A 20,950-nucleotide genomic window follows, 5' to 3' on the forward strand; every position below is an offset into this window, starting at 1 on the left:
CAGAATTCTAGGAGTTGAAGTCCACAAGTCTTAAAGTTGCCAAGTTTGGACACCCCTGGTTTATACCAAAAAAGGAAGAACTATATCCCCCCCCCCCCCCGGTTCCAGTTACATGGAACTGTAACCTCTTTGTAGTCCAGAGGTCAGCTCTGGAGCCACGTGTGGCTCTTTCATCCCTCTGCTGCAGCTCCCTGTCACTCAAAATATGCGTCACCACTGCCAATGTGCAACACTTGCCGGCGTGTGATTTATTAAGCTTTTCAACCCCCGGTAGGCCAACCATGGATAAATCCAAGAAGAGAAAAGTTTCAGAAGAAAACAGAACATTTAATTCAACTACCTATGCTAGTTTTGTAGCCGCTCAGGAAATAGTCAGGCACCGGAAAGGTTTTGTGGGCCCCGTTGTTTTCTTTTCTGTGGGAAATAGGTCCAAATGGCTCTTTGAGTGTTTAAGGCAGGGGTGTCCAAACTTGGGAACTTTAAGACTTGTGGACTTCAACTCCTAGAATTCCCCAGCCAGCCATGCTGGCTGGGGAATTCTGGGAGTTGAAGTTCACAAGTCTTAAAGTTCCCAAGTTTGGACACCCCTGGTTTAAGGTTACCCACCCCTGCTCTAATCCCATCTCAGCAGCAGCACAGATTGTCTTTGAATGGCTATCCTTTTTATGATTTCCAACTGGCAGCATTCATGGACTGATATCAAAAGGGCTGGAGTGATACAACGAAGTCTTCCTTTTTTTTTTTTTTTTATTAAACATCAGACCAAGAAGTTGTACATACAAAATAAAGAGACAGAAGAATGATACTTTTATGGCAACAAATACTGGGTGAGTAGGGGCTTGTCTGGTCTTCGGACCAGTTTCTCGGGATTTTTTTAAAAAAAACAAAAAACAAAACTGGAGTCAGACAGTACGTAATTTTAATCCACATTTTCTAAACTACGCTTCATCTTAACCCCTGCCCCATCCATTCCCGCCCTGCCCCTTTTAGAACTAAGATGCACCGGAACAGGGGAACACAAAGACATTTAGAAAAGGGGAAAAACTATTTTGCTTCTGCTTCACTCCATTTCATTGGACCGAATAAACATTCAGGTGGATGCAAAGCAATAGTAGGAGATAAAGTTAGCAGTTAACTATGGCAGAAAGCTGTCCTCAAGAAGGCACCAACCTAAGCAGAGACCAGCGAAGACAGTAGTTTTTGAAATAAAATTCAAAATAAAGACACATATGCAGACTAATTGCTCCTTCCGCTCCTCAGATGACAAAAAAAATAAATAAAAATAGAACCCTTTCTAAATTCACAGAGTAATACAATTTGCACAAATCAAATGGTTTGCATTTGGAGGCCAAAAATAGAGCATTTTACACCATGGGCTCAACTGGCTCACAGTTTTGTTCCAGCTTCCTGGGGTCATTTTGTGTACCCCATATTTGGAACCATGGTACGAAGTAGCAGAGTCAAGTAAATGTGCTGTGGCTTATAGCCAGTGGGCCAAGTCCACACCCTGATGGCCTTGAAATGCTGAGGTGTATCTGGCTTTGCAGTTGCCCCCTTGGTCTCCTCTCCTCCAAGGTTGTGTGTTGTGGTAGGTCTGCTCAAGCTTTTGTTTATTTTCCATTAGTCAAACCCCACCCACTTTTTTTTTTTTTGCCAACAATGCTGGGGTGTAAAACCTGAGAAAGGTTAATATTTCTCAAGTTTGGAAATGCTTGGCCCAGCCCACAACACATTTCAAGTATCCCCAAACAAACAAAAAGAATAATTATAAATAATTAGAACTTTACAATTTAATAATTGACACATATACTATTGTATTTACAGTATCATAAATGCTTCTGTTACTTTTAGTAAAGCAATCCCTGAGAACCGTTAACATTAGTTTTTTTTTTAATTAAGGATTTTCATACGCACGCACTTGCACACATACTAAACCAACCTCCCCCCGCCCCCTCCCAGCCTATTACCGCCCCCTCCCTCGTCCCAGTTACTCTGGAGTCAACTCATCCTATTCCCCAGCCAAGCAAATTATTTGAAGTCTGGCAAATCTGGTGGGTAACCAGGTTGGAGAAGGCTGCACTAAATGGTGACACTAGTTATGGAGGATGCACAGCTCAAAACCCACCAGCTGAGAACCCAGGTGGCAGCGCAAGAGGCTGAGTAATGTGCTTCCATATTGGCTGCTTTTCTGCCTCCATCCACCATGCTGTTTGGGAGAGAGGTATTCAGTTTCCTAGTTAGCCTTTTGGTATTGCTGAAGTGTTTGCAAGTAAGTGGTCATTGGGAAGCAAACTCTTCCTGTCATGCTACTTTTGGTTTATGTTCCTCAAAGAATTGGGAGATTTTCTACGATGAAAACTACAGTTAGTCTTGCCTGATAAGCATGATTCCACCAACAATGATCAGGGTTTCTTCTTCCCTTTTCCCCCTAACGCAGAAGTTCAACCAAATCGTTCTCGCACTAGCAACATAAGCTTCTTCTTGCCCTTATAAATCTGTTTAAGGTTGTCTATGAACTGTGCAAACTGAATGTGGCCATCCTGAGCAAGCAGGAAAGTCTCTCGAGCTTTGCTCAGAAACTCAATAAACTCCCCATAATGTCGTGGGCTGATGTGGGTAAGACGGGAGTGTGTGGTATTGATGTAAGCGCTTATTGTAGCATCCAGCAGCTGGCGCAAAGGTGCTTTGTCCGTTGACATCAGTTTCCCAGAGTTCCTGCGGCCAGGGATGCCAGCAAGGCCTGGCGCCGTCATGGTGCAGCGGCGCAGAATGTCAGATAGCACTGTGGCACAGTGCACGCTCTTTACTACCAATGGAATAATAGCGGCCAGCTCGTTCTTGCCAAGGGAATGGCTGAGTGCACATGCCCAAAGCACATCATTGATGGCAGGGTGTGTGTCCTGGTTATAGGCAAGGTTGAGGTGTGTCATGGCAAGGGAGGCCAGCTTGAAGGCCCGCAATGGGTACCCGCGGTGCTCCATATACCGTGCAATGGTGAAGAGTTGGGAATAAGTCATGCCGGTGGATGCAGCATCTATAACAATTTGGTAAGCGGTCTCGAAAGCAATGTGGTCCTTCTCACAAAGGGTGAGAGCCGAGAGCGCGCAGTTTTGCGGATCCTTCATGGCACACTGCAGGGCCAGCGTGCGAGCACAACTAGCCAGTTCTTCGCGCTGTGGATAGTCCAGGCTGAGCCGCAGGATTGTACTGTGGGACATCACTGTTGCTGCTACTATGCTAGTTGCTTCAGTAGGGGTAAAGAGTGAATACCAACTTTGCAAGATGCTGACCAGCGCCCGAACACCTGCAAGAAAGAATCATGAACTGTTCAGCCAGTAGGGAAGGTACTATCAAGGTACACACAATGGTAGTAAATAAACTGAGCAGTAATTGTATTTTATTTTTCATCAGATTGGATCTATAGCACCAAGGCCATAATTCTGTCAGAAGACCAATATTGCAGTCAATTATATTTTTGTCTCTTTCGCTGTTTTGAAAGTAGCAGTCTAGTTTAGCACTAACTTGTAGGAGGCGACCTCTCTCTTTTTTTTTACAATGAATGTTTGAGCTCCATTGTGAAAAGATTTAAGAGATTGCTATAATTTGAACTACTTACTGAATTTAGTTGGAAAATGTATATCTTATCCTATCTTCATTTGGTGTGTTTTCCTTATAATTAAATCTTTCAATATTTGCTACCTAGGGAGTCAATACTGGGAGAAATAGACTATTTGAATTAGAAATCACCTATCTTTGTCATGAATTTGGATATTAGTTGTCATCCATATTTGGCTCTGGTGCCTAGTAGCATCTTAATATCTTTTGGGTGAGCAGAACATGCTACATGTGCATACCTTCCTGGTGTTTGGGGAATTAAAGCTCCCAGAATCTCAAGCCAATGTTGAGGAAGGCTGAATTAGGCTCGCTCTAGGCTGCAGTCTTCATTTTAAGCATGGGTTTGTGAAAATACCTACCAACTTCTGTAGCACAGGTCACCAGCCATCGCACCATCTCCCTCCGTCTCCAGTTCAAAGTTGATAAGGTCATGCGCATCACCTGCAACAGTAGAAATGAGTAGAAAATATTTTTTTCACCTACCACTGGATATCCAAAGAAATGGTTGCATTCCCCTAGATCAATGTTTTTCAACCTTTTTTGGGCAAAGGCACACTTGTTTCATGAAAAAAATCACGAGGCACACCACCATTAGAAAATGTTAAAAAATTTAACTCTGTGCCTATATTGACTATATATAAAGTAATTCTCTTGAATAGGAATCAAATAAACACAAAGAAAGTATTTTATAATTACTTTATTATGAAATAGTAAGTAAACAGAAATATGAAAAATTATAAAATACTTTATTCAGTGTGCAACCTGGGCCTGTTTGGCTGAACACAAAGCTGATATTCTGGCTGGAATCGAAGAAAGACACACACGTAGCTCTTTGTCAACAGCTCTTTGTCAACCCCACCCCCCCATACCCAGGACACAGTCCAGCACCCGCCTAGTGGGCGAAAATTTGACTTTTTTAAAAAATCTTTCGAATTTTTCAATTTTTCCCATGGCACACCAGGCAACATCTCGCGGCACACTAGTGTGCTGCGGAACAGTGGTTGAAAAACACTGCCCTAGATCAGCATATTGTAACACCTTAAGTGGTTTCAACCTGTGAAAGATTAACAGGTTTGGCTACTAGCTTCATAAACTGCCTAGATTGGAGGCCACATGGGAAGCATAAAGTCCCGTTCCGAATTTTTCAGTTGAGAAATGTGTGGTTGTTTAATTATTCAAATCAGGGGTCCTCCAACGTTTCCGGCTTTGTGGACGGGTGTCAGCGGCAGGGCGGGAGAGTGGATGCTTCTATGTGAGTGGCAGGCGCCATTTGCACAAGCAGTGGGCATGCATGAACACTGCTCACACAAATGGGCTTTGCACATGATTGCCTGCTGCTTGTGCAGCCTGGTCCCGAATGGACTGTGGCCTGGTACTGGGCTGCGGCCCAGGAGTTGGGGATCCCTGATTTAAATGGCCAGTATGCCCGAAATCCTGTAAGAGAGCAGGATTAGCATTTAAGATCACAAATCAGCAGGCCTTTTCTTTGGCTAATATGGACATTTCATTAACCTTCAAGGCAGGCTTCCAACTTACTATAAAGATTTGGAAATTATTCATTTTTCCTGATGATTATTAATGTCCTTACTTGTAGCCCCAACTCCAGTGCCACATTAAGTAGTGTTGTATCAGCATTACTATCAGCAGGTGTGGCAATCTTAAAAGCATCCTGAGCCAGTTTGAAGATCAAGGAAGAGGAATGGATGTTCTTCTGAATTGCTTCTAAGACAGTCCGTAGACGCAGCATGTCACCTGCATTATAAGAAAGTTTATCCATTTGTAGGTTACGTCCACAATAAACCTTATTAAAATAATAGTAAATATCTTCTTATGTAAATTGGGTAAGCTCAAGCAATATTATTCTTATTTTCTATATCCTGCTAGAGAGAAATCAGTTTGAGGGCTCAAATATTCAACTACAGATTTCTTCTCGGATCCATCAGAGAATCCACTTAACATTTTTTGGCTCAAGCAAATATGCCAAGGGATTCTATGACAAATCTGCATTTTGCCTATTTCTAGAGCCAAGTAGAGAAATAAACATAGATAACAGCACAGAAATAAAAGGCCAATGTATATCATCTGCAATCTGAACTGCAATCATAAATTACCAGACACAAATATGCTGGCAATATATACTAGTTCACATTAGATTGCATTATAAAAGTCAAAACACAAGTATTCTCCCAAAGTTTCATTTTTAAATTTATAGCAGGCAAAACCTATTTTAAAAAATTCAACTTCAGATAAAAAATATTTTCTATTTGGACTAAGTATGCAGATGCTTTGGTCTTCAAAGCCCAAAACTTTAACTTCCTGGCCTTTTGTTCACCTCAAGTAGCTAAATGTCCATCTATCTTGGTAAGTCAGAACCAAAACTCCTATCAAAAGTGGTTAGAGAGTAAAATATTGTCAAGACAAGTGTCACGCAGAAAGCAACAGTGGTGAAGAGCCAGAAACCACTCAAAGGAAAATGAGGCAAAGAGCAATTGGGTCCAAGTATCATTCAGCAAATCTGTAGCTAATGAGCATGATTTGCTCTGTTCTGGTTTGTTTCAGAACTGTATCTCTCATAACATCTGGACAAATACTAAGCACAGTTCAGGAAGAGAATCTGGGCCAGAAACTGATTACCCCTATGTAAGTGGGAATCCCATTAGATCTACAGTTCTTATACAGAAATCAAACCAAAGGAAGGATCTCAAAGTTTTCCTCCATAGTAACTAGGAAAAATAATTGCCTGAAAAGAGGACACATAGAAAGCAATTATATAAGTCACACAGAAGTAGTTTGCCCCACTAGCCCATCATTCCAATATTAGCAACTCTCCTATATGCAGCATAGAACCACATCTGCACTGCAATATGTGAGAGGGGAATCCTAGGAGTAATTTAACTTTGCTTTTGGGGAGCTTTGGATTTTTGGGAGTCCCACCATCCAGTCAGGTAAGAATCCCTCCCTCCTACTATAGACAGGTGGGCTCACATCAACAAATGCAATTTGTCTTTGTTGTCCAGCAGTTTCCCTCTTCCATACAGCCCGGCAGGAAATAGTCTGCAGCTTGTTGGTACTAATCATAAAGGCTTTATGGAGTGTGCAATTGCTTTTGTGAGTAGGCCCACTATCTGCATACAGCTGATGTTTCCAGTTGCTCATGCACATCGGTCCCTCTTTTCACTTCTCAGCATCAAAAATGTCTAGGTGTCAGAACATTCTTGTCCAGATTGGCAGAGAAGATGAAACAGCTGCTGTATCCAACAATGTACTCAGAAAGTAACTGCTATTTCTTTGTTTTTAATTAAATGACTGTCTACTATTTTAGCGTAGGGACATGGTGGCTCAGTGGCTAAGACGCTGAGCTTGTCAATCAGAAAGGTCGGCGGTTCGAATCCCTAGAGTCGGGAACGACTAGCACATATATGCGAGGGAAACCTTTACCTTTACTATTCTAGTAGTCAACAGTGTCTGCCTGACAAGTACAAATTGACTTTCTATTAGATTTCTCTTGATGACAAGGTGAACATTTCACCTGGATCTCTAGTGAGCTATGTACAGTTCTATTAGGAACCCACCTTTGGCTGCTGTCAGCATAGTGGAAGCAAGTTCACACTGTTGTGATTCCAAGTGCCCCAGAGTAAACCAACGGGGATACCTGCTAGGGACCACTGAAACAATGTGGTGAGGATGTGTGACATCACCTGAGGGAGTTGTCTCCAAAACCGGCAGCCTAGGAAGAACAAAGCCACAACATTAGGTCATTAGAAGGATACCTGCTGGTAATCATATTAAATCCTCTCTGCATTGTCTTCTTGTGGCATGCTGGGGGGGAGAATGAGGTGATAAAACCTTTCAAAGGTTTTCAGCAGCATATAGTTACAAATTAGTCTTGAACAAATTGGAAAGGCCACTAGAAAACTCAAAGGGATTTCAATACTTGTAAGAAAAAATAAAACTTTAGACATACACATTTCTTATGGTTTATGTCAGAGCAAAACTTGATTTGCACTGCAGTTATCTAGTTCTGTGGGATGTGGTGGCTCAGTGGCTAAGACGCTGAGCTTGCTGATCAGAATGGTCGGCAGTTCGGGGGTTCAAATCCCTAGCGCCACGTAGTGGCGTGAACTCCCATTACTTGTCCCAGCTTCTGCCAACCTAACAGTTTGAAAGCACCTAAAAACGCAAGTAGAAAAATGGGAAACACCTTTGGTGGGAAAGTAACAGCATTCCGTGCGCCTTTGGCGTTTAGTCATGCTGGCTACATGACCAAGGAGACGCCTTCGAACAGCGCTGGCTCTTTGGCTTTGAAACGGAGATGAGCACCGCCCCTTAGATTTGGGAATGACTACACATATGTGTAAGGGGAACCTTTACCTATCTAGTTCTGCTTAGTGAAGGGGGTGCATGCGTAATTTCTTGCTGGCTATTTTATGCACTTTAGATCTACTCAGGACTCTTAATTTTAACCTCCTCCACATACATACATATATTTATAGCTCTATTTATATTTGTATTTTATCTGTGATTTATTGTGGACTGTACACCGCCCCGAGTCCCTTTTTGGGAGAGGGGGCGGTTTAGAAATGTGAATAAATAAATAAATAAATAAATAAATCATTTACATGTTTATATAGATAGTCCTCAAGTTATGATGACAATTGGGAGTGGAATTTCCATTGCTAAATAATGTGGTCATAAAGCATGAACTCACAGGACCATATCGCTTAATGACAGCAATCTCAGCTGTCTCTGTTGCCTTTGTTAATGAAATCCCACTTGATTTTCTTAACAAAGGGGGTAAAATAAAGAGGGGTACCAACCTCATGGAGCGCAATGCCAGCTTGTAGGCCAGGTCAGCATCATGGGGCAGTAAGGCAGAAAAGAGGTACTTCGCAAAAGTGTGCATAGGTACACTTTCCCGGTGGATGACTTCACCAAGGCCACTAAAGGGACCACCTAGGCAACAGCAGAAGCACATCAGTGTCTCTCCTTCAACCAACCTTATTTATTTATCAGATTTTATGTCTTATCTTTTCATCAAGAGCTCAAAATGGCACACATAGTACCCCCTCTTCCAACTGTCCCACAACAATCGTATGAGCTAGATTGGGCTCAGAGTAGGTGATTGGCCCAAAGTCAACCAGTGAACTACCACAACTAAGCTTCACCTTGAACCGGGGTCTCTAATGTTATGACACTAACGGTTTGGAGATATTCCTCTTCTTGCCATCAAACTGAAAACCAGATCCTCCTATTCATCTTTCTGACATTTTCAACTCAGGCGTTGTGATTAGAAAGGCACAGCTTGTCTTCTCCTCCCATCCCTATGGCAATGGCCAAGTTATCCATTAATTCCCTCTACTTTTCAAAGGAAACTGCAGACACATGAATACACAGGCTTTAGAGCCCACAGTGGAATGGGGAGGGAGAAACAGCATTTTTAAAGCAGCACAAGCATTGACATGGATTGTCTTCGAAATGCAACTGTCAGAGCCTTCTAGACAAGAAGCTACAGTAATCACCGCAAAGGGCTCCAGTTTCAGTAAAGAAAAGAGCAAATAAGCAAGGGGTGAGGAAATGTATACATAAAAAAACTCACATTAAAGAAAATATTTGTGTAGTACTAACGCTGAGAAATCCAGGACACTGGATCTAAACTACTCATTGAATAAGATCAATAGACAAATCAATAGAGCCAGATTGATTCCCAGGGAGGACATATTAAAAGACAGACCACAGAAATAGAACAATAGAACACTATTGGTTGTCACCCACAGCTCATAGCTCAAACCACTCAGATATGTTATTAATAATTACAGCTTATTCTGGGCAATGATTCTGAATTTTCTCAAGCACTACATTTGCAACCTAAATCAGATTCCCACATTCAACAAGAGGTAACATGGAACAGGCCCCCTGCAACAATCCCAGAGGTCTATTTGCCCTCATATCTATGCCAACAGCACTGTCACAGGCCCCAACAAGTACACACAAAGGATTAAAGGCCTTTCATATGCTTTTCCTCCCACGTGAGATGCCAGGTGCGTGCCATCATCTGCCAGCAATGCCCTTCTGAATGCGACATAGGACAGATGGGACAAGCTTTGTGCAAAAGAATTCACGGACGCACATTTAATATCAAGATTCAAAACAAGGACAAAGTAATATCAGAACATTGCAACTTGCCAGGGTACATCACTGCAGATCGCAAAAGGGTTGTTTTGGCAAAGTTGGACTTTTAACAGCACCATCAAGCAAAGACAATCCCAGAACATCTCATCAAACACAATGGTTTTCTAACACATTGCTATTGCTAATTAATAAGGTTCTTCAATCTGTTTCACGTAGAACCTGCACCACCACCCTGTCCTCCCCTCCACCCTGCTCCCCTCACTCCAATTCTACCTACAAAGATCTAGCCACTCTGGGCATCTAATGAAGTGAGTTGCAACTCACAAAAGTTTATGTCTCTCAATAAAACTGAGATTTCCAATCTCATCCTGACTCTTTTACCATCAAAGACAAAATTCTCTTCCTAAAATCTCTAACACTGTGTAATCTGTTTTATCAAATCCTGATATTCCTAACCTCTTTCCAATACATATCACTATCAAATTCTTCTATTCAAAAGTATTTTGATACCATTATCTCATTGGCATATATGATACAGTGACCAAGGGAAACTGACCGGGTTTCCGATATGGAATTTACTAGAGGAAATATAAAACTTTTCCCCCTGGATTGTGGACACAGCTTTGTCTCTCATGTGACTGGCAGCAGCATCTCAGTTCTCTCACCTTCCAGAAGCAGAATGCACTGCTTGCGTAGGGTCTGCACCAATACAGCATCAAGCTCCAGCTCTTGCAGACAGGCAATAATCTGTTCCTCATTACGCCACACTTTGTCTTGCGCATAAAGGCCTTCTGGCATCACCCGTTGCTGCCCCATCCCCATCAGTGCCACTTCCAAAGCCAGAGATAGGTAGGATTCCCCACTCTCAGGGCAATTGTTGGCCACAGGCACATGCTGATACACTGGAGGCTTTGACTCACCAGCATCTGATGGCCAAGAAAAGAATTAATAGGACAGGTGAATCCCACTCCATACAGTACCGTAATTATAATTTCTTTCACGCCTTCCAAGATACACAATCTGGTTGGCTCTACTAATGCTATTGGTCCAAACTATCCACTCACAGCACAACATAGTGGCTGTTTTTGCTGCAGATCATGTGCTCAATTATACTGGTGCAGCTGGGCTGGGCTACACAGCTCCATTAATTCCATCTCACAACTTCTGAAGTACACTGCATAGGAATCATAAGGAGTATTACACCAACCTTTGGACTATGAACAAATTAAAAGAGTGAAACACTGCTTATTCTGCTAGTAGCTGGGATATTTTCTGGAACTGATTTTCATTTGATATCAATTCCTGAGGAATACCCTGTGCTTAGCAGGAGAAGTCAACCATGCCAAGTGCAGATGCCAAAGAACAAATCATAAAAGATGTCGTATTATCAGCTAGAGCTAAAGAGCTACGTGACAAAATTCTAAGGGCTATTGGAAGGCTACATTTCCATTGAAAATTGTGAGCTGAGCTTTTCTCATTTATTCATATACATACAGCTTTTAGACCAAAAAAAAAAAAAAAAATCAATAACAACAACATGGCTCCAAACTAAATATAGGGAAAAAGGACAGAAGCTGGCTTGAATTCAAAGTTTGCAATCTGAAGTTCTCATTCTCATACCTGAAACATCAAGGCTGTTTTCATCCTCTATTCGACACGCTTCTGTCAAAGTGAGAAATAAGCAGCCAATCGGATTGAGAGGATGTCCTACCCAACTTTCCAGGTTTGTGATGGTGGTTGCTCCTCTTTGCAATAGTTCTAGAGGACGGCACAAAACAAGAAAAATCCCAGTGTGAGGTCACACAGGGCAGCCTCTTTGGCTTCATCTTCCAAACCACAATGCTCAAAGCTATCCCTGAAAACTTGCGATCGATAATAGGGATTCCTTTCAACTTGTTGTATTGATTCTCTGTTCTTCCATTGTGACAAGGTCGTCACCAACAAGATTGTACCCAGTTTTGGCTTCAATTTTTGAAGTACTGTAAATTCCATGCATTCTGTGTTTACAAAAAGGCCAATGGCCAACAGCACTCCAACAGCACTCACTTATGCAAGTATCCTTTATATGGGCAACACTGACTTCAAATGGACAGTTGTTTTTTAAAAGGTATTTGGAAAAATAATTGCTCTACGGTTAAAATTTGTTTGGAAAGATCAGGGTGGAAACCCAGAGATCTGTTATGTTCCAAACAGCATAAAAATAATGCCTCAAGAAGTCCAAATTAACATTCAGAAAGTTGGATTGGTACCAAAGTCACAAACTCAAGCTAATTCATACCTTTCTTCTGATGCTTGTATATCTCCAGCTGCCTCTGTTGCTGCAGTCTCAGCGTGTTGATTATGGCCACAGTTAGACGGAGAGCCTCCTTGGGGTATCCATGGGACCGTAGGGCATCAACCCGGGCACAAGCAGTTGGGACATGTTCTGTGGCGTTGTGTAAGGATAGAAGGTAATTAAGTCTCAATTAGAGACAAATGAATTATACAGGCAGTCTATGCTGAAGAATCAACTGAACACTAGTAATTTAAAGCTAAGCTTTATTTATATGTTCTGTTCTGTTGCATTCCCCCCCCCCCCCCAATGATGACTAACATGTAGAAATAGGCCTTTTGATGCTTGCTTGGTTTTCTCTTTGCCTTTTTCCTAGTGCAGCACGGAATGTGTGTAATATGCAGCTCACGTACTGTATTTCACCTCTTGTATCTGCCAAACCACAATTATCCTAACCTTGTTTTTTAATAAAACCAAATAAAACCCACAGTGGTATAATGTTCATCCATGAAATTGAATTTTCAACTCTTTCCTTTCAAAAGATAACCCAAATACACAGAGGTAATATTTCCTCTGATTATAGTATATTATATTAAATGAAAATATTAAAAGATTCTGCCTTTCAGAAAAAGAAGGCAAATGAGGGAACAATTGTATCCTAGCATAGCCTTTTGTCCTAACATTCTAGTTTTATTGCAAAAGGAAGTTGCCTGTGTATGTTTTGAATTTCCCCGGTCCCACAGACTTACCGTGTTTTCCCAAAAATAAGAGTGTCTTATTTTCTTTTGAACCCCAAAATAAGCACTTGGGCTTATTTTCAGGAACGTCTTATTATTTTTGAGTTGCAGGAGATGGTGAGTATGGTCGCCCCATGGCTGCTGCTGTGTTGCAATATTTTCGAGGGAGGGCTTATTTTAGTGCATGCGCTCAAAAGCCCGATTGGGCTTATTATCCGGGGAGGTCTTATTTTCAGGGAAACACGGTACTATACTACATCTAGCATTCAAACAGAGCCACAGTTACAATTCCATCCTTCAAACCTCCTCTTTACTCAGAGCTCTTTATGAAATAGAAACCTGATGCAGCCTTCTTTCTTTTATAACTTCTGCTCAACCTCTAGAATATCTCTCTGGAAGTGATTTTGTATCAAGTGTACGTTCTGTGCCATTCCTGATAGTATTATTACCAGAGAACGTCGTGTCCTGTGGCAACACAACTGCATGGCATAGAAATTCATCTGTTCTTGATTATTGTCATCGTCCCATCGTCCCATCCCCCCCACAACAACTTGGAGAGGAACAGATGACACAGACTGGTTGGAAAGCTGCAAAGAACTTCTTCCTCTCTAAATGTCCCTGTCATGGGGAATAGAGACAGAAAGTCACAGGAGTGGACAATCTGTGAAGAAAAGATTTTTTGTAAGGTATCTCAGGATCTTTAATGACAGCTACATTCCTTTTCCTCAGCTGATTTGCTCCATGTTTTTTATGCTCCCAAAGAAAATGCTTAGGTCCCTTTTCAAAAAGGTTTGTTCATTCTATGCGCAGCATGCACACCTTTTTAAAATTGTATCATTCAGATGTTGCTGGCAAATCGAAAACAAGTCCTCAATGCTCTCAATTTCCTCCAGGAGGAGCTCCAAGAAAAAGAAGCAAGAAGATTGGACAATGCATTTCATTTATGTCTTTGGCAAATTCAAATGATCTATCCAAATAAGGATTGAGGAGGAGAAGGAAGATGCAGAGATGGCTAAAACGTTTTGTAACCTGACCGAGGTCCCATGCACTGGCCGCTATATCCCTGAATTTCTGTATTCTGTGCTACATAGATCTTACTTTCCTAATGAAGCTGTAAAGAGGTAGATCTGTTATATTATGATATGTGATTAATTTTAGCACAGTAAGCTTCGTTGATCTAGATGGAAAGCCCATTACAGTACAATCATTAGTAACTTCAGTGTTTGGCTACGGATTTCAGTTTTAATACCTTTCATTTAATTTCAACCAATTTGTTGTTTTGTTATTAGTAGACTTTGTGATCTAATCAACCCGAGCACTGTTGCATTTAATTACAACATCAGCAAACTCTTTCCATACTGAATTAGGAGTGTTTCAATACACAGTATCCCTATATAGAGCTAGGAAAAAGGGCTCTGTGAGTATTGAGTATTGCAAGTGGCTAAGTGCCAGGCTTCTCAAGTTCTGGAAAATAAGTAAGTGAAGTAGGTCTCCTTAGAGAGGGACAGCAGCATCCACAAATGCAAGAATATTATTCTGTCCTAGAGGGATCACAGCTTTTTCTTCAATATTCTTTAAAAAAAAACCTGCACAGCAACCAGAACCAGGAAGCTTACCCAGCCACAACGGTTGTCCTTGTGAGTTGAAAAGAAGGCCCTCACCCTCCCTGGGGTAAGATGGAGAAATGTAGAAATCACTGCTGATTATTCGCTGGAGGTGACTGTCCTGCCAGTGGAGGTCACAGCCTTCAATGGCACGAGTGAATACTGTGCGCCGTGGCCGTGTTAAAGAGCCTATAAGGAAAAGAACAGATAAGAACATAAAAACCCAAGCAGCATCCTGCTGGATCACACCCCTACCGATCCAACATGGCATCGACTCTCACAGGGGACAATCAATTGCACAAGGAAGTCAACTAGTCTTCCAGCAGGTTGCCATTGAAAACAGTCTCTCATCTATCAAGGCTAATCAGATAGAACATCTAAGTACAGAGTGGTCTTCTCAAACTATTCCCTCTGCTTAGGGCAATCCATTGGTCACAATGGACCTGTTTACCACCAAACAGCTCACATGCATTAAAACTGAACACAGTACAACTCAATCCCTGACAGAAGGGCTAGGAAGAGTTCTAAGCAGGACATTGAACCAAGCACTATATTATTTTACACACTAGTGTATAACTCTATGCTGTGCTTTGCACACAATTTTTAAGCTCCCTTTAAAAAGACAGACGCGGAGGATATCAAAATCTTTGTACAACATTCCAGGTCTATTGTCACCGTAAGAAATCTATTTGCAGGATTCGTTGCCATTTACAAGATAAGGTCAGGCAAGAACGCTGTTGCCATGCTATGTATGAAAATATCTCTCCCAATATCAATAAGATTTGGGAACTTTGCACACCAAGATTGTGAAAGTAATATGAGTCCATTTTTATGCATTCAGTTTGCATGGAGTTCAGGGCTGGCCAAGAATATTTCAGAGTGCAAAGCATTCAAATGATGCTTTTGCTGAGTATTGTTAGCAAAATTGTTATAACAAAATATTGTTATAAAACCCAGCTATACAAATTATAGCATTTCCAGCACAAAACAGTCTGGGGAAATAATTGAGGAGACAGATAGAGCTGACCAATTCTTTTCTAAACTGGATAATTTCCAGTTAATATTACTACAACAACAGCAACAAAAACAACAACCTACAGCAGGGTCCATCCACTGCCTGGTACTGATAACTGAGCAAGAGTACAGGGAGGGAATTAAAGAGAAAATCAGGAACAGAGGAAGTGGGGGGGCAGGCTACTGAAATATCCCATTATGAGGGCAGGAGCTAGGAAGAAGACAAGATTTATAGAGCTCTGATAATCTGAATCAAAACCATTTTCCTCCAATTGGGACATTTTAATAAGAACTAGGCAACCCGTGCCCCACTGGGTCATCATTTCAAAAATAACCCCTTACCTAAACAGAGAAAGAGAACGATCACTGGCCAGCAAAAAAAACAGTGAGAGATTTCCAACTTCCAGACAACTTTCCCACTGACTTTCCTTGTAAAAAGCTGGCAAGGAGTGTTGCAAATGATGATCACATCATTGCAGCTGATTGTGGCACTATGGCAGCGCAGCACAATGAAGCAGCCAGAATTTTGCCAAGTTTGTCAAATTTTGCCCACAGGAGTCACAGGTCCTGAATTCTGTAAATCAGGGGTGTCCAAACGTGGGAACTTTAAGACTTGTGGACTTCAACTCCCAGAATTCCCCAGCCAGCCATGCTGGCTGGGGAATTCTGGGACTTGAAGTCCACAAGTCTTAAAGTTCCCACGTTTGGACACCCCTGCTGTAAATTAACCAATTTGAGGTAGGTTGATTCAAAAATTGTTGCTCTACGCCGCATCATGTCACCCAACTGAAGGTTACGAACAATCAAATAGCCACAGGAGTTTTAGTAGTACATCCCTTCTCCTTGCCTTCAGGCAACATTCCTTTGTTCATTGATCTACTAGCTGAAATGCAGAGCTGTCCTATGCCCTGAACTAGATTTCTATTATCCCATAACTGGGATGTTACAAGATTATTTTGAGCTGTTTATGGAAACTAGAGAAAGATGTTACATAAGAGACTGTGAAACTATCTCCGCCACACTTACTTTGCCTGTGACTAGAGCTCTGAGTAAGGGCACTAGTGATGTTGGGAAGCTCATTGCTGTAGTTTCCATCTTCCAGTGGACAGATATCCATATCACCCCACTTCCGGAGCTGTCGCAGCCAGCATGCCTTTTCTTCTAGGGTGCAGTGTGGATTTAATACAACACACACCCATAGGGCCCCTGTAAGAACAGACCAAGTGCTGAAATGTATTTTTCTATTTGAGCAGGCAACAAGAGCACACATACCCCCGGTCCCCCATAGGTTCCTTGCTTTGAAGAGTTTGGAAATGTTTACATCTTGTTTCAGGGAACTGCACTGAGCCCAGAGGGAGAATTTATAAAAGAAACTAGCTAACTAACTCAAGAAAACATCTTCCATAAATCAGCTTAATTGTATCCCTCAGAGCTGAAAATGGAGAGGCAATGTGCATCCGAGATTATTTCTGTCTGCTAGGATATATCGACTGTTTGAACTGTACTTCAAAGACTGCTTAAATGTATGCCAGCAAGTCCCAACGTTGGAAACCCCACATGATAGCCTGATTTCTATACTGCACATTTAGTCAATTTTAGAAAAGTAGTAGGCAAGTGGCATTTGCCCCATAATCAGCAGCAACAGTATAATTACTGCTCCCAGTACTGTAGTTCAAATCTGCAGGTCAGTTAATGCTGTATATCTAAATATATATATTAAGTATTCTTTGGCAAAAGAATCTGAAATTAAGCAAAGACTAAAGAAACATTTGCCTTTCAATTGAGTTTCACTTCTGATGACTTTGTGGCCAGGAATGCATATAGTTTTCTTGGCAACCGTATGGAAAAAATATTTTCTCCCACAATGATTTTTTTTAGTTTTTTTTAGCCTTCAGCCCTTGCATTTTCTAATGGTCTCCTATCCCAATCAGGCCAGCTGAGGTCAATTAGATGTTGATGAGGGATAAAGATACAAAGCCAAAAAAACCACACTTAACTCTGGATGGTTGTTTAGAGTTTTAAAAGAGATTATGAGTTTTATACATATCACATGATTTGTGGCTACCTTTATTTTTATATTTTTGTACTTAATTACATACTTCATACTTTGTAACTATCTCTTAAAATACTTCTCCTCTGCCTGTGTGCAATCATCTCCTCTATTCATTACTCTATTTGATTAAAATGTTTTTTTTTCCAGAAATCCAAAGACACATAAGGATACAGTAAATGCAGATATATGTTTAAGTATTCTAATAGCAGAGTGTGCAGATTTCTGTATAACTGGAAAACTTGTACAAGCACCTCTAAGAAAAGGTTTTCTATACTGGGCAAATTAAACTCTCAGGATGCACACTTTAAGCAGGTTTCACACTTCTTAGAAATGGAATTGGCTGGGGCTCCTGCTAAGCCTGAACCAATTTCATTCAAAGCCAGGGATTATAGGCCTTTATGCTTTGCGACTCACCAAGATGAATGTTCATCAATTACATGGTTATATTGGTCTAACAGGAGTCTATAAATTTGCTGTACTTGGTAACTGTGACAAAATTGTGCAAATGTTATCTTTAGAATGGAGTAAGCAGCACCAGATCATGGTGCAGGGCCAGGTTATTTGAGGGACTTTAAATCAAAGCAAACAAATAAATTGGACTTAATGGTCAGTCTTTTTATTATTTAACCTTTCTATATCTACGTATATCTTTTATATCTTTCCCTTTCTGTTTTTTCCCAAATACTTCTTAGGACATCTTCATATGAGATGCTCCATTTGAAACCATCGCTTAGAAATCTATGATCCCATGACACCAGTTGTATTTGACAGCCAAGCAGATTTGTTTCTGGTTCAGCTACGTTATGTTTAAAAATTAGTTGTTCCTAGGAAAGGGACGTGATGGCTCAGTGGCTAAGACGCTGAGCTTGTTGATCAGAAAGGTCGACAGTTCAGCGGTTCGAATACCTAGCGCTGCATAATGGAGTGAGCTCCAGTTACTTGTCCCAGCTTCTGCCAACCTAGCAGTTCAAAAGCATGTAAAAATGCCAGTAGAAAAATAGGGACCACCTTTGGTGGGAAGGTAACAGCGTTCTGTGAACCTTTGGCATTTAGTCATGCCGGCCACATGACCACGGAGACATCTTCAGACAGCGCTGGTTCTTTGGCTTTGAAACGGAGATAAGCACCACCCGCTAGAGCCGGGACCGACTGGCACATATTTGCGAGGGGAACCTTTACCTTTAGGAAAGATTGTGACTCCACAGAGCTCCATAGAGTCTCTTTCCCATTTACAGAAACTCCTGCCTCACCCAGGGATTCAGCCCTCAACAGAAGTTTCATGAAACATTGTGGCTTGTGCAGCTCCCCTTGTAGGAATTGCTCAGGGGTTGGTTTGGTTTTTTGACACAATCAGAAAGCTGCATACAGCATGACATAAGGATGTGGAGAGCAGAGCAAACCATTTATTTCCATTTTGATAGAGAAACAAGTAAGAAACGTTTTGCTCCTCCAACTCCTGCACCAACTGGAGGCAAGATAATGATTTTTTTCCATTCCTTGTTAGAAGTGTGGACTTTTTTTTAAAAAAAAATATTTTGAGTGCTTAGGGAACCAGTGGCAGACTAGAAGGGCCCTGAATATGTAAATACAGGGTCTTATTTTCTTTTGATCCCAAAATAAGTGATTGGCCTTATTTTTGGGGAGGTCTTATTATTTTTGAGGTGCAGGAGGCAGCAAGCGTGTTACCTCATGGCTACTGCTGCGTTGCAACATTTTCAGGGAGGGCTTATTTTTGGGGGAGGGCTTGTTTTAATGCATGTGCTCAAAAGCCCAATTAGGCTTATTATCCAGGGAGGTCTTATTTTCAGGGAAACAGGGTAGCTACTCCCAGCTGCCCTGCTACTAAGCATCTCAGGTTCCCTCCTATTTCTCACACTGTCCCCTTCATTATGGAACTGAGGTAGTTTGGGGGTTTTCTCTTTGAGCCTAACCATAAATGCAGGGCCAGCCATCCTTGAGCTTCTAAGAGTATCACTCCTCATACTGAACTGGAAAAAAGCAGCTTTGCAGACCTGGCTTTTTTGAAGTTCCCTTCAAAGTAATGCATAGATCTGACTCCTGGGTGGCAGGTTTTTAAACTCTTTTTTTCTGGGTTTATTCAAAACAACTGATCTCAACCTCAGACTGCTGGGAATGAATGGCAGGGGATGGGAAATAATCTAATTGCCCTATTCCCCTTGCATGCTCTTCTGAAATACTGTCAGGGGAAACAATATGTCAACATAAGGATAATATAAAACACGAATCAGGGTTCACTAGACATCTATTGGGCATATATTGATATTTTCTGAAATTCTAATGAAAACAGCCTTTTTGCACAACATGTTTATGGGATCATAAATGAATATTTCTGTTTTGCTGTATAAAGCATCAGAGCAATATATTTGAGACATTTTGGTTTTTGCTTACTAATGCTCTAATATGTTTCCCAGATGGCCTAACTGATCTACAGCATTCCCATTTTATCCACGTTCTACCTTCAAATATGCATGCTTATGTTTGCAAGTCTACAACTTGCAATCAATAATTTTATGGTCTCTGAAAGTGGATGAGTGCTTTATGGCCAGTAAACCATACCCAGCCCATACTATTGTAAATAGTTGTGCCCCCACAGACATACACACTGGTCACATGGCCACCTATGTTGGGTGGGTCAGCTTTAAGATCTCTTGCGACATTCCACAATCACATGACTGTTATGTTAATTGCCACTTTCTGGCAACTTTTTTGCTGGTTTCCAGCAATAACTGCTTCTTCAAAAAATAGGTTCAAGTACACCCGACATACAAGACACGGGAAGGGCCGGAGCTCTGCTGCCGGGGGGAGAAGGGGAAATACCAAGAAAACTCAGATCACAAAAATGAATAAGGAAATCGGCTTTATACAAATTGATTGAAACTTTTATATGAATTTATATGCTGACAAACTACTACTATGTAATATTGAATTATTTGTTTAAATGAATATTATGAGTACGGGGGGCGGGGATACCCTTCACACATTGTAACTGTCAAAATTTGTAACCTACTCCAATACCCTTTTCCTTATTTTTTTTTTTAAAAAAACCAATAAAACTTTGTTTAAAAAATAGGTTCAAGTAATCACCGCTGTCTTGCTTAATGACCATGATGAAGAAAGACCAAAGAATTACTTCATCATTATGGTCATTTCCAACCATAATGACTTACAACTGGATTCTACGGTTGTAAGATGAGGACTATTTTTATAGAAATCGATGATAACCTTTAGCTATAATTATTATCCTTTATGAACAAAGCTAGTTGAATCCTTGCCTCTCCTCTTGTTCCATATTAAATTCCTATGTATTTTTTAAAGTTATTTTCCCAATTAAATGTGTAGACTCCCATAAAATACCCAATCGGCATATTTTTCAATCATTCAAAATCTCAATCACTACTGGTATGCATATAGTTAAAATAACTGGGTAACCTTGTATTTTTTGAAAAACCAGACTATAAATGAGTAAAGGACACAATCTTAAATTTTCCATTGGAAATATTCTGGA

At 41.0% G+C, this 20,950-nt stretch overlaps 1 protein-coding gene and 1 long non-coding RNA gene across 4 annotated transcripts in view; one reads left to right on the forward strand and one right to left on the reverse strand.

The window, feature by feature from the left end:
* The first annotated feature begins 58 nt into the window (after positions 1–58).
* Positions 59–805, forward strand: LOC309390014. The gene is made up of 2 exons (XR_014175052.1): positions 59–454; positions 598–805. It is a non-coding gene; the product is annotated as an uncharacterized lncRNA (long non-coding RNA).
* A 75-nt stretch (positions 806–880) lies between these two features.
* ZSWIM5 (zinc finger SWIM-type containing 5) overlaps positions 881–20,950 on the reverse strand; it is a 144,756-nt gene continuing 124,686 nt past the window's right edge. For all 3 annotated transcript variants that reach the window (XM_081949041.1, XM_081949042.1, XM_081949043.1), the window contains exons 5-14: positions 16,398–16,577; positions 14,370–14,546; positions 12,023–12,169; positions 11,365–11,502; positions 10,410–10,670; positions 8,433–8,568; positions 7,188–7,342; positions 5,204–5,367; positions 3,975–4,056; positions 881–3,304 (exon numbers count right to left, since the gene is read on the reverse strand). In XM_081949041.1, coding sequence (XP_081805167.1) covers positions 2,442–3,304; positions 3,975–4,056; positions 5,204–5,367; positions 7,188–7,342; positions 8,433–8,568; positions 10,410–10,670; positions 11,365–11,502; positions 12,023–12,169; positions 14,370–14,546; positions 16,398–16,577 — 2,303 coding nt within the window. In that variant the 3' untranslated portion in view covers positions 881–2,441. The remainder of the gene's footprint in view (positions 3,305–3,974; positions 4,057–5,203; positions 5,368–7,187; positions 7,343–8,432; positions 8,569–10,409; positions 10,671–11,364; positions 11,503–12,022; positions 12,170–14,369; positions 14,547–16,397; positions 16,578–20,950) is intronic.

This window comes from Natrix helvetica (genome assembly GCF_964273705.1).
Source record: "Natrix helvetica genome assembly, chromosome: 3".
Lineage (NCBI taxonomy): Eukaryota > Metazoa > Chordata > Lepidosauria > Squamata > Natricidae > Natrix > Natrix helvetica.